Source organism: Pangasianodon hypophthalmus, chromosome 23, assembly GCF_027358585.1.
Source record: "Pangasianodon hypophthalmus isolate fPanHyp1 chromosome 23, fPanHyp1.pri, whole genome shotgun sequence".
Taxonomy (NCBI): domain Eukaryota; kingdom Metazoa; phylum Chordata; class Actinopteri; order Siluriformes; family Pangasiidae; genus Pangasianodon; species Pangasianodon hypophthalmus.
Genome location: NC_069732.1, coordinates 4,270,459 through 4,287,233, shown reverse-complemented (window position 1 = coordinate 4,287,233; position 16,775 = coordinate 4,270,459). Strand labels below are relative to the sequence as shown.

Below are 16,775 nucleotides of genomic sequence, written 5' to 3'. Positions count from 1 at the left end.
GGGGCAACGAGAGTTTGCACGACGGTGAGTAGGCGACAAAAACAATGATAAATAGGTCAGCGGGGAAACGCTACCTAAGTGCGGTCGAAACCAGCCAGCTGCATGGGACAGCGCTGACCAACGACCTGTCATAAGCGAGAAAGAGAAAGAGGCTGGGCATCGAGCTGCTGCGGTTTATATCCTCGCATCTCGGTCTACGTCATGACGTGAATCTGTTGGTATTTCCTTCTCGACCTATCTAGCTGGCGCAGCGATTATCCATTAGTGCTTAGCACTGCCTCTGGCGGTCATCCGGAATTCACAGAACGTCCAATCTGGCAACCAAAATACTTTCGGTTTCTGCTAAACGGCGCAGTGCCATTATTTGCTATTAAAACGGATCTCATTGACAACAAAAGGTAACGTTTCTTCTAAATATAATGTTTTATCTCTATTCATAACAGGAAAAATTGGAAAAACACTGTTGTCTTTTTGTTATTGTTGTGAATTATGGGTCTGAGCTAGCTAAGCTAAGCTAAGCTAAACTAAACTTTTCCTCATACTCTTGCATCGTATTTACTTGCAATCTCCTCAAAATAGAGTTAGAAACAATCATCTTTACCGAGATTTCCATGTAACTGCATATTTATTAGCATGTTAAAAAATCCATAAAATAACTTACGGGTAAGTTATTGAGTAGTTATAAATCCTGCTTTCGATGCTTATGTTGTTGAATATGAATCTTTTACACATTAATGGATCATGTCATATTTACATTGTGTATACTGGGGCATTTGCCCAGGATGAAGCGGTTACTAAAGATGAATGAATGAATGAATGAATGAATGATACTTGATTCTCTTAATCTCTAAATCCCTCACATACATTTCCCATGTGGAAAAAGATGAAAATGAAGGTGCATTTCACCCTGTTATGCCCTAATATGCCCTAATATGCCTTGATATTGCCCTGATATGCCCTGATATTGCCCTAATATTGCCCTAATATTGCCCTGATATGCCCTGATATGCCCTGATATTGCCCTAATATTGCCCTAATATTGCCCTGATATTGCCCTGTTATGCCCTGATATGCCCTGATATTGCTCTGATATTGCCCTGATATTGCTCTGATATGCCCTGTTATGCCCTGATATGCCCTGAAATGCCCTGATATTGCCCTGATATGCCCTGATATTGCTCTGATATGCCCTGTTATGCCCTGATATGCCCTGATATTGCTCCGATATGCCCTGTTATGCCCTGATATGCCCTGTTATGCCCTGATATGCACTGATATTGCTCTGATATGCCCTGATATTGCCCTGTTATGCCCTGATATTGCACATGTGAACTCAAATACAGTATACATGTGACATCATGTGAACAATATGGAATCACACGTACACTAGAATGAATCATATCAGAAAGTCACATCCTACATGTGAATGGTACATCATGTGTAAATATGGTATCTTATCACATGCACTAGTGAAATGTGTGTGTGAAACATAACATGTGACATGTCTGTAAAAGCCACACATTAATTATGTGATTATTCACATATAAAGTTCATGTGACTTCTGTAAGCGATTAGAAGCGGTTATTATAAAATTCTCCTTTGATAGCAACAAATCTGTGTTTCTGGTGTGAAATCCCTAAAATAGTTAGAAAATATCAAAAGTAGGAAGCATGGTGAGAATATTGTTATAACTGTATTAAAATATATTATGTATAATGTAAGGAATAAAACACTTACGCTGGGGTATGCTGTCAAAATAATCAGCGACAGAGTGGTGTTACTGTGATGCAGCCCGGCATTAAGCAGGGTTATTGTTACCACCCAGAAATTGATTGTTTTTCTATAACAACACATCCTGAAGTGTTGTATGCCTCTTGTTCCAGACTTGTTTTTAAGGTTTTTAAGACTGAATGACAACCAAAAGAAGATGGCAGCAGTCGAAGGTGAGTGACCCCACTTTGACTCAGCATTAGTGTTTAATCTATCTATCTATCTATCTATCTATATATATATATATACATATATATATATATATATATATATATATATATATATATATATATGTATATATATATATATATATATATATATATATATATATATGTTTAATTTTCCTGCTTTATTTCAAATCAGATACTCCTCCAGATGCCCCAAAGAAGCGCAGAAGTAGCATTCTGGAACCGCCTACTTGTGAGTTAACTGGCTATCTTTACTGGCGTAGCTAAAGGAAAAATCCACCCTGTATGCCTTGTATATTAATCTTTATAATTAACATGTGATCTCCAATGGCATCCAGTATTTAATCTGTAATAAAATTCTGCATTGACTTCTTTCATTTCTGCGGCTTCCTACATCACTCAATGCTGATAGTGGTGCAGTGGGAGAGTGATGCAGCAGCGTTTTAATCCTTAAGGCTGTCCAGCTCTCTCATCTCTAATCCCACTGTCAATGCCATTGCGCTCATCCCTGCCATAACTCAGCAAGACGTCATTATAAAGTCAGCCAACAAATCATATCACTAGTATTTCAATCTAAATATATTTTAGTGTTTCAGGGTGGAGATTTCCTTTAAAGTTCAGCCATTACAAGTATTAGAAAATGTTAACATAAAAATAAAGTTTCTCTACTAAAACCTGTTTTCCAGTGAGTTCGCTGAGAATGATCATATTTGGAAGCTCTGATCATCATCAGTTCTCTCTCACCGAGTCGATCCTGCAGAGAGCGGTCTTTAGCGGCGCTGATCCTCACACTATACTAACTACTAAAACTTCTGGAAGTGTCCTTGACAGAAATGTGACTCTGGTCAACACTCCAAATCTGATTAATCATGATTTATTCCACTACACGTCAAAAAAAGAGGTGAAAAAGGCGGTTTGTTTCTCCTGTCCAGGGCCACACGCCATCCTGTTTACGTTAAATCCGTTAGACATGCCGCCAAACGTGTACGACATTTTCAAACCGATAGTGAAGTACTTTGGAGAACATATCTTGAACAACACAATGATCGTTTTGTACCATGAAGAAGAGCATTGGAGGCCGTCGTTAGAAGACAGTGTGAAGAAGAATAAGCACTTCAGGGAGCTTCTTGAGAAATGTGGTCAAAGATGTCTCGTCTTCAGTGGTAAGGAGAACAGGAATGAGGAGAATGTGACGAGGAAATTGTTTGAGAAAATAGACGAGATGGTGGCGAAGCATGGGATTTTTTCCAACCTGGAGTTTAAAGATGCTGATAAACGAATCAAGACCGAAGAAAAAATCATACAAAATCAGAGAAGGAAGGAGGTCAGTGCAGTGTTGGAGGAACTGAAGAAGAAGCATTCTCAGGAAGATCCAGAAAGCGAAGTGAACCGTTATGAAGAAAAGATCCAGTTAGAGAACAGGGAAAAGGCAGAGGAGCAGATCGCAGACAGACTCGGCTTTACGCTCAGACTTGTCGATTATGCAGCAGCGATAGGAAAAGGAGCGTTTGCAGGGGCAGTGTTAGCAGTGGCGTTGGGGTTTCCGGGTATGGCCATAGGAGCAGCGGTTGGTGCAGCGCTCGGTGGTTTATTAGGTGGTGCAGCTGGAGCAGTTCGTAACATTATTACTAATGCTTTGGGGGATTTTGGTAGAGATGCAAGGTAAAGTGGAATTCGCAGTTAAGTGTAGACTTCCACTTGTCAGCAAATTCAGTGGTTCTTAAATCTGTGGTTGTGGGTGAAATAATGAATAAGGCAGGTCTAGGGTTGCAGGTCTAGTGTTGCAGCTCATTGATGTACTAATTATAATAAGGGCTGACAACCAACACATGAACAGATCACGTTTTTCGGAAATTGGTGGTAAAACCCTAAACCATGTCATTGCATTCTTCCATAAATCCATTGCTTAATATATTGCACAGTATTGCATCGATTTTGCGTTGTTGCTGCATTTACATATCTTGATGTTTTGTCACTATAATACCTAGCATATGTTACACATATAAACCAACCTGTCAATCCTCACTGCAAGCAACCAAACATGATTTATAGTTAGAAATAGTAGCCCACCATAGTGCCTAAGGTGGGATATGGAGGGAATACAGGTGGAAAAAAAACTGTAGGAAATGAGAAAACAGTGTATATTGCATTACATGCAAAAGCACCTCAGTCTGTAGGCCTAAAGATCTGAAAGCAGAATTAACAGAACGTCCAAGCCCAAAAAAATAAAGAAAACAAATGAAAGCCAGAGACAAGAAGGTTCTTGCCCTCTCTGTTGCTTAGGAATGCGTAACAAGCACGCTTGGGCCACATGAGGATGCCGTGCTGAAATAACATTTAGGGACCTTCAGTATGGTTGCATCAGAGGACAATTTGTTTAGCTCAGCTTAGGAGCTTTTGAAGGACTTGCTTTGATGCACTGTCACTATTCATGAAAGATCTGCCTTTGTGTTTCTTTAACCATTTCCATGTTGATTTGGTTTGTTTGGCTCTTCTTGTTGAACAAGTGTTAACCTCCTGGCAGATGCAACCAGTTTTTGAGGTGAAATATCCTGGTTACTTATCAGAATCGATCTTTACAAGAGTTTATGACCCATCAACCGCAAAACAGCCTTGAAGCATCGTTGATTTTTACTTGTATATCGTGCCTTTTTTGTCTCCAAATATTCTGATGGTATTTATGGGAAAAAAACCTTAAACTTTGTTCTCATCTAACCACAACACACAATGCCTGTTGGAGTTCTAATGATGCTTGGTTCTAATACCCCGAGGAACAGGCTTGTACAGTATCAATTTTTCCCATGCACAACAAGCAGTAAAAAAAAAAACAAAAAAAAACACAGTACATTTTACAATATAATCATTTTAAAACCAGTTGTATAATGTCCACATTGTCAGCATTTTCTTTGCTGCTCAAAGTATTTGACCTTTGGGCCCTTTTTTCCCTCTATGTGGAGGGCCAGTGTGCTCATGAGTCCTAGCAAAATTTTCAACCATTTTAGACATGAACCTTTTTTTTTTTAATGCATGGCCCTAATAGTATTTTTAACTGGCTGCTTAACTGATTTGCGCAGATCAACAATCATCTGTTTCTGTTTAAAGTTTTTTCATGGTAATGGATGACAAGCTTATATTTATACCCCATTGAAACAGCACCTGGTTAAAGGAACAGCAGAGTTCCTACAGGCTGAGAACAAATTTTTTTAAAAAAGAGGAAAGGAGAGGAAATATTATTATTTTAAAAAGTAGCAAATTTTAACAAGATTTTTTTGTTGTACCAGATAGATAGTTTATTTTACTGTATTAGTGGAAAGTTACATTGCTGTGTTTAAGGTTTATTTTATAGAATCATTTTTGATCATTTTTATGAAGGGTGCCAAGGAACCATAATGTATGTTATATAATAGAATGAATGTTAAGAATTTTATCACACTATATCAGTATATATTTGTCTAATATATTTGTCTGATATTGTTTACAGGTTCAGTTTACAGGTGGTTTATATGTCACAGTACTGTCATATCCATGTATTTTATGTGTTTGGCCTGTATTTCTGTATTTTGTACACACGTTTGTATATCTCATGTTGATTTGACAAACTAAATGCCGTGTCCATTGTTCATTTGGGCAATAAACAGTTTCTGATTGTCAGATTTGACTTGCAGTTTGTGACTGAAACATCTGTCCAATAAAAGGAAATGATAAAGCACAATATTTGCATGTGTTTTCTTTTTTAGTCTAGAGCAGTTGGTTTAAGTCAGTTCATACTTGATAGTATTTATATAATATAGTATTATGTAAATATAGTTAGTAGGTGGTGCTGCGACCAAACATGACTTGTATTTTATAAAAACGACGAGTTATAATCTATTATTTTATATTATGATAAAACTATTTTATTCAGGTGTCTTCGGAAACTCCTCGTTGTTCATATAACCTAATTTGTAATTGGATATGCAAATGATCAGGACGAATCAATGAATATGCAAATTGCTCTACAGCGACATCTGGTGATTTTTAGGGATGTCCAGGGGGTGGATCTGGATCTGATCCAACTTCTCCTATGTCGTTTTCATTGGTTTCATTGGTCAGTTCAGAAGGCTGAACATGCAGTTAAATTCCTTAGACTCCATGAAATGTAAAAACTTATTCTTGTTTATTATAGTACGGTTAACAAGACGGTCCCTTATAGCACTTCAGCTAACCATGATCAGACAATCATCTGGAAGTTTTTTTGTCTTTCAGCCAAAAATGTTTCAATTACAATATTCTGATTTTACAAATGACTTTCATGACTGATTAATCAATTAAAAAATAATAATAAATAAATTGGATAATTAAATAAAATTAATACAGCTATACCATAAATTATTTAAAAAAATATTTAACATATTGTCTAAGACTGTACTATTAATAGTACTATTTAGATAAAGGTTTAGCAAGCGGTTCAGCAATGCTGAACCACACCACAAATCTAGCTGATCTGAGTAAAATCGATGGAAAAGATGGAATCAGTCATGAGTAAGTGACACATTTTTACTTGTCATTGGTGTATAATGTTGTATAATAATAATTTTAATTGAAATCTGAATTCTTCTAGGTCAGCATCCTATACAGAAGCATAGAAACAGCGTTATGGAAAGGCGGTTTGTTTCTGCTGTCCAGGACCACACGCTGTCCTGTTTACCTTAAATCTGTTAGACATGCTGCAAAACACATATGACATTTTCAAACCAGTAGTGTAGTATTTTGGAGAAAGTATCTTAAACAACACAATAATTGTTTTATACCATGAGAAAGATCAGTGGAGGCAGTCGTTAGAGGACAAAGTGGTGAAGAATAATGACTTTAGGGAGGCTCTTGACAAGTGTCATCAAAGGTCCCTAATTTTCAATGGAAGAGGGAAAGAGAGTAGCATGGGAAATGAATTAGATGAGACCATGGTATTTTTTCCAACCTGGAATTTAAAGAAGTGGATAAACAAATCACAAATCCGGAAATAATCATGGAAAAATCAGAGAAAGAAGGTCAGTGCAATGTTGGAGGAAGTGGAGAAGAAGCATTCTCAAGAAGATCTAGAAAGATGAGTGAACTGTTATAAAGAAAGGATCTGGTTAGAGAAGAGGGAAAGGGCAGAGGTGCAGATCTCAGACAGACTCGACTTTCTGAGCGAGTCTAATATTCATTCTAAGGTAGCAGCTTTGGGCGCTACAGTCCTTTTTGCAATAGGTGCTGCAGTGGCAAATCCAGTTGTGGGAGTAGGAGCAGTTGTTTTTGGAGCACTAGCAGTGTGGATGTTAAACATGCAGTTTGAGTGACTTTGAACTTCATTATTGGCAGTTTTTTGCTAGAAATGCTACTTGAAGCACACATTCAATATCTTTATTTTAAAAGACTGCTGAGCTTTAGTTTTTATGCGCACATTACCAAGTAAAAAGTACTATTAGGTTTTTATTTCACTATGTAATTCTAAAAGATAGATACATATATTATATTACTTATCTGTTACACTAATAAAAATATAAAGTATGGACGGTTTAAGGCTACGTTCCCAGGTAAAAGTTGCCCAAGTCTGATCTTTTTCTTCAAACGTAACACAGATTTATTACTTGCATGGCTGTGTGAACAGCAAAAAACACTGAATCTGGCATTTTCAATTCTGATTCGGGCCACATTCATATGTGGTACTGAAATCCGATATGTATCCAGTACAGTACGTGGTAATAGGACCTCCATCTGAACAGGGAGATCAGAATTCATGAGACTTTTACGTCAATCCAACTCGCCATTCATCAAAATTTTGCACAACTGGGAAGGAAAGATGGAGAATAACAGTGAAGGAGGATTTCAGTGGTGGGATAGTGAGGTAACGGACCTCATAAACATTTGGGGTGATGTTGCTGTACACTCCGTGTTTGAAGAGATCTCAAGAGAAAAGACTGAAGGCTGCCATAGGAAAACCTGGCTGAAATGCCAAAGGAAAGTTAAAAGTTTAAAAGCAAACTGTATAGAAACCAAGGACGCAAACCAGAGAAGTGGCTGTGGCTGAATAATGTGCCCTTTTTACAGCGAGCCTGAACGCATCACATGACACATTTATCTATGTGCATGAGGGTCAGATTAGGAGCATGATCTGTTCAGACGAATGTCCGATATAGGCCATGTTGAAAACATAGTGTGAACAGCCTAACAAAAAAACCAAAAAATTTACTGTCGGCTTTGGATAGTAAATCAGATTTGGGCCACTTTTGTGATTGTAGATTTATTGAGAGATGCAGTCAGTTACCTCAGTCTGTTATGTAATACAGTATTGCTGAAGATCAAAGTTCAGACAACTCTCCACTACATCTTCATTAAAAAAATGCAGTTATACAGTGAGGATGATCTGCGAGTCATGTTGTACATTACACAGTAAATATCTTACTTACATTAAATGTTTACTGATTACTAACTCAGTGCCACTGCATGGTAGATTCTACATAGTCTACTAACCTAGTTAAGCTAGTATTCTAGTTAAAAGAAGGAACGTTTAGTGCAATTTAATTTAGTTCTACTTTTTTGTGTAGGCTCTTTTTGTCACTTCATGTCATTTACTCAGCCACTATAAGCTAATGTTTATTTAAAGCAGAATGTCAGGCAATGGGCCGTACCTGTGTGTGTCCCTCCCCTTGACATGAACACACCTGCAGATGTGAATACAATGTTTTAACTCACTAGCAGAGTAACTGTTGTGAGAGAAGCAGAGAAGGAGACGTTGCTCAACACACACTCAAACATCCAGGTAAGATTAAATCAGGCCACTATTACTATATATTATGTCTACACACACACACATACACACACATATACTTAACTTCAATACAGGAAGGAAAATGTATATTACAAGTTTGTTCTCTTTAACAAGTGATTGTTGAATGTCTCCATGTTATAATGAGAGATAATATGATCCTAATCTTCTAACTCTTAATATTTAATAACAATACTTTCAATTTTCAAATGATTACTTACCTATAAATGAAATTGTTGAAGCTTTGAGGTCTTTAGAGTTTCCAGAATTTAAGGAATTTCCACTTCAACGCTGATTTGTTCCTCTGATGATGTGAGTTTCTGGTTAAACCTGTCCTCTTGCATGCCACCTGTCTCGGCGCTTACGTGGAGAGAATGAATATCTCGATCACAATGCATTTTCATTCAACACTTCACAGAGTATTTACTCAGTGTACTCTGATCCAGTGCAATGATTCAGTGGTTTCTGAAGTGCTTACATTCTGAGCAAAACAGTGGTGGGGCTCTAAATCTGTGTATTAAAATATTTCTCACAATTATCATGTTTTGCATCAGAGTTTCTGGATGTCGGAACAAGGAAGTACTGTATGTTTTCAAATGTAAACATTATCTCGAAACTATGGCGTGGATAGTTTTTGGCACACACCCAGCTTTTTTGTCTCTGAAGGTTACAGAGTGATAATAGTGTTGTATGTGTGAAGAGAAATTATGAAACAAATTATAACCTTCATTATAATCTTTTTGTAATTATTATTATTTTCAAGCCCTGGTCCTACCTGTTCATGCATGATAAGAAATGCTAATGTAGTTATCGGGTATTGTGTAGTTCCTCATACGTTGGTGTGTATTAACTGTATTTTATACCACAGCACTGTAGAAGTCACGATTCAGGTCAGAAGGTGTTGATTAATTTTCTGTAACAGCAGCTCTGACAATAGTTCTGACTGTAATTTAAATCAGAGGTTTATATGAATGTGCTTGTTGTTTATATTAATGTGCTTGTGTGGTGTAATCATTGATATGGTTTCTGTAAAGAGGTGTTAATTAGCATTTTTGAAAAAAAAAAAAAAGTCTCCAGTGTCATTGCTTCAGGACAGAGGAGTTACACTTTGTGGTTTCTCAGTAACATGAAAAGTGGTGTTTTTTTTGTCTCAAGAAAAAAAAAGAGAGTCTGGTGCTGGAATAACTGTTTATAGCTGCTATAATTTTTTTCACAGACATTCCATAACATTACATGTAATTTTAAATGGATAAAAAGTACAATGAGACATTGTTTAATAAAATAAAAATGGTTAATGTTGGCAAATTGATGTGGTCTAAGAGGAATAAAACACTTGTGCTGTTAGAGGACACTAAATAACTTCAGGGTGGGTTATTGATTCTCCTCTAACAGCACGTCCTGTCACGTTTTAGTCCTTAAGTGCTACGCATCATTTTGGCAAAACTGTAGCTTTGTACTTTGCTCTTGTCACACCTTTTACACATATAGTCATGTCCTGCAATATATGTGCCTGCTTCCTGGAGACTTCATTAGTCCCACTGCAAAGGTGTATATTGATGGACGCCGCTTAAATTTGACCTGACTTGGTTTAAGTACTATAAATATTTTTCCAGGGAATGGCTTCCACCTTTAGCCTCCTGTCAGAGAAGCACTTCCTGTGCTCGCTGTGTGAGGACATCTTCAGCAATCCGGTCACAACACCGTGTGGTCACAGCTTCTGTAAAGTGTGTCTGCGCAAATACTGGAGCCGCTCTGGCTCGGGTAAATGTCCTCTCTGCCGCAAGGCCTTCGTCTCCAAACCTCATCTCAGCGTGAATCGTATACTGGCAGATGTTACAGAGCATTACAGGAAATCACGGATAGATGGAAAACTGAAATCTGTCAGTGTGGGCGGACTCTTAAATGATACTGTAGGTAGCTTTTTGAGGAAGAGTTTCAAAAGTCCTAAAGTGGTGGTTGATTTTGACTAAATGAACTAAACAGTGGTTTTATTTTCCGATTTAAAAAGTATGTGCAGGTAGAGAAAACAAACACAGAGGTGGGGCACATGATCGAAGAGAGGATTCAGAAAATGGACAAACTCAAGCAGTCTCTTAAACTCCTAAAGGTGAGTCTGTCAGTTTTCCAGAAAATTTCTAATTATCAGCATATCACCAGTGAAATGAACCTAAACATTATTAGTAAATACATGCCTCTTCTTAATATATCCAGTATTAGGATACAAATACAAATACATTATTCAAATGAATAGATAATATTTTCTAAACAGATAGAAATACAGATACGAATAGGAGGTCCACTATTTTTTTAGAAATTTTTTCAGAAATTTGTTTAAGACTAGAGGTATGAATCAGACTGGGATCCCACTGGACACAGGTTTTTACTTTCATGCAGGTGCCTTGAGGGGAAAAAGAAAAACAACATTTATTGACATGAATTCATTCCTTCATTCACAGCATTCAGCCTAGTGCCTCTTTCTGAACTGCTGTATTATAGGTCAGCATAACAGGCTTGGAGGAAAGCACTATCTACCCTCTTCTACATACCTGAGCTCACAGACACCTATGATTGGCTAGTGTCACTGGGATTGACAAGGCAGAGAGAGTATGCCCCTCCCACACAGATGTCTGTGGCATTGCTGGGATTCAAACTCACAATCTTGTAATGCGAGAGCAAACACTTTTCTGTTGCACCACTTGGGAACATTGGGGGAATTCTAAATCCATACACCGAGGCACAAGAAATACTAATAGCCTAAAACTTTATCCACATATGAAAGCTATTTTGCCATAACGGTCACTATGTCAGTTGGTGCAATTTAGGGTTTGGTCAGAGAAAGTGGAAATGTCTGACAGCTTGAGCACTCAGAGGTCAACTCTAAACAAACTCAGTGCCTCGCAATGTGTGTTAATATGGCAGTCTTCCTAAATGCACTACGCTCAGAAAGTGTGACTGATTGAAGAGATATTGTTGGGAGTTGGGTGGAGTGGTTCAAGGCTAACATTATAAGACATGAAAGACATTATAATGTCTCTCGATGTGTTCCCCTGATCAGAGCTCGTGTCTGCGGGAGGTGCAGGAGAGTCATAGGGTCTTCTCTGCCCTCCTCAGTGCGGTGGAGGCGGCCCACAAAGCAGTGGTGGCGGAGGTGGAGGAGAAACAGCAAGAGGCTGAGAAACGAGTGGACCAACTCATGAAACAGCTGGAGAACGAGATCGCTGAGCTGAAAAGTGGACAGACAACACCTGAGGATCTTCTAGATAGCAAGGAGCATCTTAGAAAGGTGAGTTAATCAGTAGTCATGACATTTTTACAGTCAGTTACTGTAAGAGAAGAGGAACTACCCAAGTATTAGCCTTAACGGCTTTATCAGCCTTTATGTACATAGTGGATGGTTATAAGATTAAATATAGACAAAAGCAGTGATCTCGGGGTTCAAGCACTCTTCACACTCTTCTCTTAGTACCCCCATTTGTCAAGTTACTTAGAACAATGAAGATTCTGTTAACCGTGTGAAAAGTGTTCTGAATGCTGATTGGCCAATGATGGTCATATTTCTTAGGTAAGCATTTAATCATTAGAAATCCACTTAGAGGTTAATATAAAATTGCTGTATACCAATTTTCAGCTTGATTGGACTAACGGTACCTAAGAAACTGTTACATGAATTAATAATAATATGCTTTTATGTGTTAAGGTTTCACATCCCAATCCTTCCACAGTTCACATTTTGTCTGTCTTTATTGATGAAATGTTTATTTTGGTTTTATTTCATGATTACTGTAGCCTGTTCCAAAGCAGCGCTTGTGATTTTATGATTTTATGTATTTGTGTGCATGATCATGTGATTATTTTTCAGTATGTGTGCAAATACCAAATGTGTCCATAAGATCACACTTAAAATTTTACACCCGTCTATCTGGCAGCAGATGGTGCTGTAGCTCTGATGCAGTGAGACTCTTCTCCAAAGCCAACACAAGGCAATTTATTCCCAGCTGACACCACCATATTCAGTGGTATGACACATAAATGCTAGGGCTGTGTATCACTACTTCTAATATGATTTAATCTCAGTAAGTCATACACATCAGCACAGGTACATTAAAAAACTTTGACATAATGTAAAATTCTGGAATTTGGAAATTGGAGATTGTGATTAAAACAAGAAAAAGCTTCTAGTAGGAAACATTACTCAGACCCCTGTGAAGATGTTATACACAACAGAAATCAACCCAGGTTTTGAAGACATGAGCATCAGTTTCTTCACCAGATTCAGCATTGGAGAAACTGACTTTTTTTTTTTTTTTTGCTCATGTCAACCAGTGAACATTTTACATTTGCCTATGGAAAGTGACCACATTTAAAAATTTTCATGCCGGCATTGTTTTGCTCATAACCAGGCTTCCAAAGTTGAAAAACTTCCAAAGTTTAAAACTTTTACGAAAAGTTCTAAGTGATGTCAAGCATTTTTTTTTTTTTGCTTCCTGACCAATCAGATGGGGGAAAGTGAGAAAAACAAGCAGGTGAAAGAACTTATTGCTGGTGAAAGAACTTGTTAGTGAGCAGATTTTATGAAATTTATGTCTACACTATATGGCCAAACGTTTGTGGACACCTGACCATCACACTCATATGTCATTCTTCACTGAACTGTTTCCACAAAGTTGGAGGCACACAATTGTCTAGAATGTCTCTGTATGCTGTAGCTTTACAATTTCCTTTCACTGGAACTAAGAGCCCCAAACCTGTTGCAGCATGACAATGCCTCTGTGCACAAAGCAAGCTCCATGAAGACATGGTGTCTGAAGGTTGGAGTGGAAGAACTCGAGTGTCCTGCACAGAGCCCTGACCTCAACCCCACTGAACACCTTTGGGAAGAACTGGAACAGCGACTGCACCCCAGACCTCCTCACCCAACATCAGCGCCTGATCTCACTAACGCTCTTGTGGCTGAATGAACACAAATCCCCACAAACACACTCTAAAATCTAGTGGAAAGACTTCGCAGAGGAGTGGAGCTTATTATTGTAGCAAAGGGGGAACAACTTTGGAATGAGATGTTCAATAAGCACATATGGGTGTGATAGTCAGGCGTCCACAAACTTTTGCCCATGTAATGTATTTTTGGGTATGTGATGTGATGTTCCACTTCATCTGTGGCTGCATGCAGTAAAGTCAGTAAAATCTTTATTTCATCTGCATTACTGATGATAATAACACCAATCTAGATTGCAAGCTAGGTTAGATAGTTAGCCTATACTAGCTAAGACACGTGTGCTAAGTTACGTGTGCTAAGTGTGAACATTGTGTGAGCTGCCTTTTTTTTCCTATATGAGCACAAAACTACTCTGGTCAGCACTTTTTTTGAAAGAAATAACAGCAAGTGTGAAAGCACCCATACTTTTGTGGCCCAGAATGTAACTCCGCCCCCAAATAGAATAGAGCAGTTTGTTTTAGCTGCAGTTACAGTCTTTATTGCAGGTAGCAGAGGGCTCTAAAAAATTGCCAAAATATCCCTGCTTCTTCAAAGTAGCAAATGATTTAATTTATGTGAGGGATCTTGTAGAGGACACGGATACAAGTGCAGATATTAATTTTAATAAGAAACAAACAGTACAGACAGCACAAACTCAGACAACTATGATTCCAATGCAAAAAGACATATGTAGGCTAGAGAGCATAACATGACAACAAACGACAACAAACGACAACGAAAGACAAAAGCTAGACAATAAGGGAGGTGCAAGACATGACTTAAATACTTGTGCTCATTAACCAAAACATGACACAGGTGCAAACAGTCATGTGACGTGATCCAGTGAAGTGCAGTGGCTGATGGGAAAAGTAAAGCGCTGATTTTGGTTTGACAATTTGATGCAATTTCTAACTATTTTGTGCAATACAGGGAACACTAAATTCATCAGTAATGTTTCGACGTAATAGGACACTAATGATTCAAAAGTGATGTTCATGCTTTTTTGTGAATCTGTACATTCCAAAAACCTACCCAGTAAATTCTTATTTTCTTTATTAGATAAAAATGTTCAATATTCTTGTTTTCATATTTGTAGAGTTTCATTCATTTACCCAGAGAGATGAGGGACTGGTCAAAGGTCACACTAGAGACAGACCTGTGTGTAGGATTCACCAGGAAAGCTGTGAGTGATTTCATCAACACCGTCAGGACGGAGGCTAACAAACTCTCGAAAGCAGGTTTGTACAGTATGTGCACAGTGTGTTTTAACGTGAATATGAAGTATGAAGATGAAGTATGTGTCATTCAACAAGAAAAAAAAATTGCCAAATTAACTTACAAAATATGCACAAATAATCTAATAATCTAGTACAGCTAGGTTATAGTAATTGAAGCTAAAAATGAAGAACGTCCAGTGGAATAAAGTAAAAAAGTAAAAAAGACAGACAAAAAAGTTGAAAAGTTGGGTATAAAATACAAAGAACACAAGGAAAATAATGTAATCCCGAAAAGAAACAAGGTGCAATAAAAGACCAGGTGTTACACACACACACACATACACACATACATATATATATACAGTACATATACACACATACGTATACATACAGTATATATATATATATATATATATATATATATATATATATATATATATATATATATATATATATATATATATATATAATGTATATATATGTGCATTTATTGTGGCCTTTTGATAAAACACTCTGTTGTTGTTAATAATAATAATGCGGATTTAAACTTTTAAACTCTTTTAATGTGTTATTTTTCCTGTAAATATATTTATGAAATATCAGAAAGTGTTTAAATACGAACAATTTGAGTCTCTGACCCATCTACAGACCTGTATGTGGATTTATACATAGGGGATTAAGAAGGAAAAATAAAAATGGCTATGTTGGAGGATGAATTGAAAATGAACTGAATGTGCTATGTTTGATTTCACAGAGCTGAAGAGGCTGCAGATATACACGGGTATGTTTGTGTCTGATTATTGTCTCTGAGAATTAAAGTGTTTGTGTGGTGGTTGTGCTGGAAAGCTGATTGTGTCTCTTTCTCACAGTGGAGATCAGACTGAGCCCTCGCACCGCTCACACCCACCTCTCCATCTCGGATGACAGGAAGCAGGTCAGACACACCACCAAGCAGCAGGAGGTCCCTGAAAATCCCAAAAGGTTTGAACGTGTGACCAATGTGATGTCCAAGGAAGCCTTCCAGTCAGGTAGACACTACTGGGAAGTGGAAGTAGGAGACAAGACGGACTGGGACCTCGGCGTGGCCAAGCACTCTGTTAACAGGAAGGGGAAATTTACCGTCAGTCCTGCAAACGGCTTCTGGATGCTCAGCCGGAGGAACGGAAATCAGTACACGGCCAACACGGTGCCACCGACCTGTCTGTCTCTCACCTCCAAACCCAGAAAGGTGGCCATTTATCTGGACTACGAGGGAGGGCGTGTGTCCTTCTTCTGTCCTGAGTCGGGGATTCATATCCACACATTTACAGACAAGTTTACTGAAAGACTTCACCCTATTTTTAACCCCGGACGACTGCGTGGAGGCAACAACGCTGCGCCGCTCATCATCACCACCAACTTCTGCACCATCTAAACCAGGCCTTTGTTTTTCTTTTTGCTCTTCGTGTTCAGATTACAGTTAAATCTCTAATGAGCTCTAAAGAATTCTGCCTGAAATAAAAGACACAATTTGAGGTCTAATTTATTTTATTATATTGTGTTCATAAATGTACTTTGACTTATGTTACTGGTATTTTTCTAAATAAACACATACACGGTATCCTTTAACAGAACTATATGATCTTGTCTCGATTCTGATTGGTCAGAAGGTTTCGATTCATTTTCTATAACTGCAGCTTTGATTTTAGTACAAGCTATAGTTCAAATCACAGGTTTATATTAATATGCTCTTACTAACACATTATTGTTTCTATAGTAACAACACAGAATGCGACTTGTATGGCAGACACTTCATATAAACGGATTAAAAAAACGTGTGTTATTGTCGATATGGTGAG

At 37.8% G+C, this 16,775-nt stretch overlaps 2 protein-coding genes across 2 annotated transcripts; both read left to right on the top strand.

Annotated features, from left to right (window-relative positions):
• Window positions 1-274: 274 nt before the first annotated feature.
• On the top strand, window positions 275-5,160 carry LOC113546179 (GTPase IMAP family member 7). The gene is made up of 4 exons (XM_026945938.3): window positions 275-398; window positions 1,884-1,943; window positions 2,134-2,190; window positions 2,645-5,160. Exons 2-4 carry the CDS (start codon window positions 1,928-1,930, stop codon window positions 3,622-3,624), a joined length of 1,053 nt encoding a protein of 350 aa, XP_026801739.1. The 5' UTR covers window positions 275-398; window positions 1,884-1,927; the 3' UTR covers window positions 3,625-5,160.
• Window positions 5,161-8,623: 3,463 nt separating this feature from the next.
• btr02 (bloodthirsty-related gene family, member 2) lies at window positions 8,624-16,550 on the top strand. Its single transcript, XM_026945942.3, has 7 exons — window positions 8,624-8,739; window positions 10,359-10,655; window positions 10,754-10,852; window positions 11,801-12,028; window positions 14,817-14,958; window positions 15,692-15,718; window positions 15,807-16,550. Exons 2-7 carry the CDS (start codon window positions 10,362-10,364, stop codon window positions 16,349-16,351), a joined length of 1,335 nt encoding a protein of 444 aa, XP_026801743.3. The 5' UTR covers window positions 8,624-8,739; window positions 10,359-10,361; the 3' UTR covers window positions 16,352-16,550.
• Window positions 16,551-16,775: the final 225 nt, after the last annotated feature.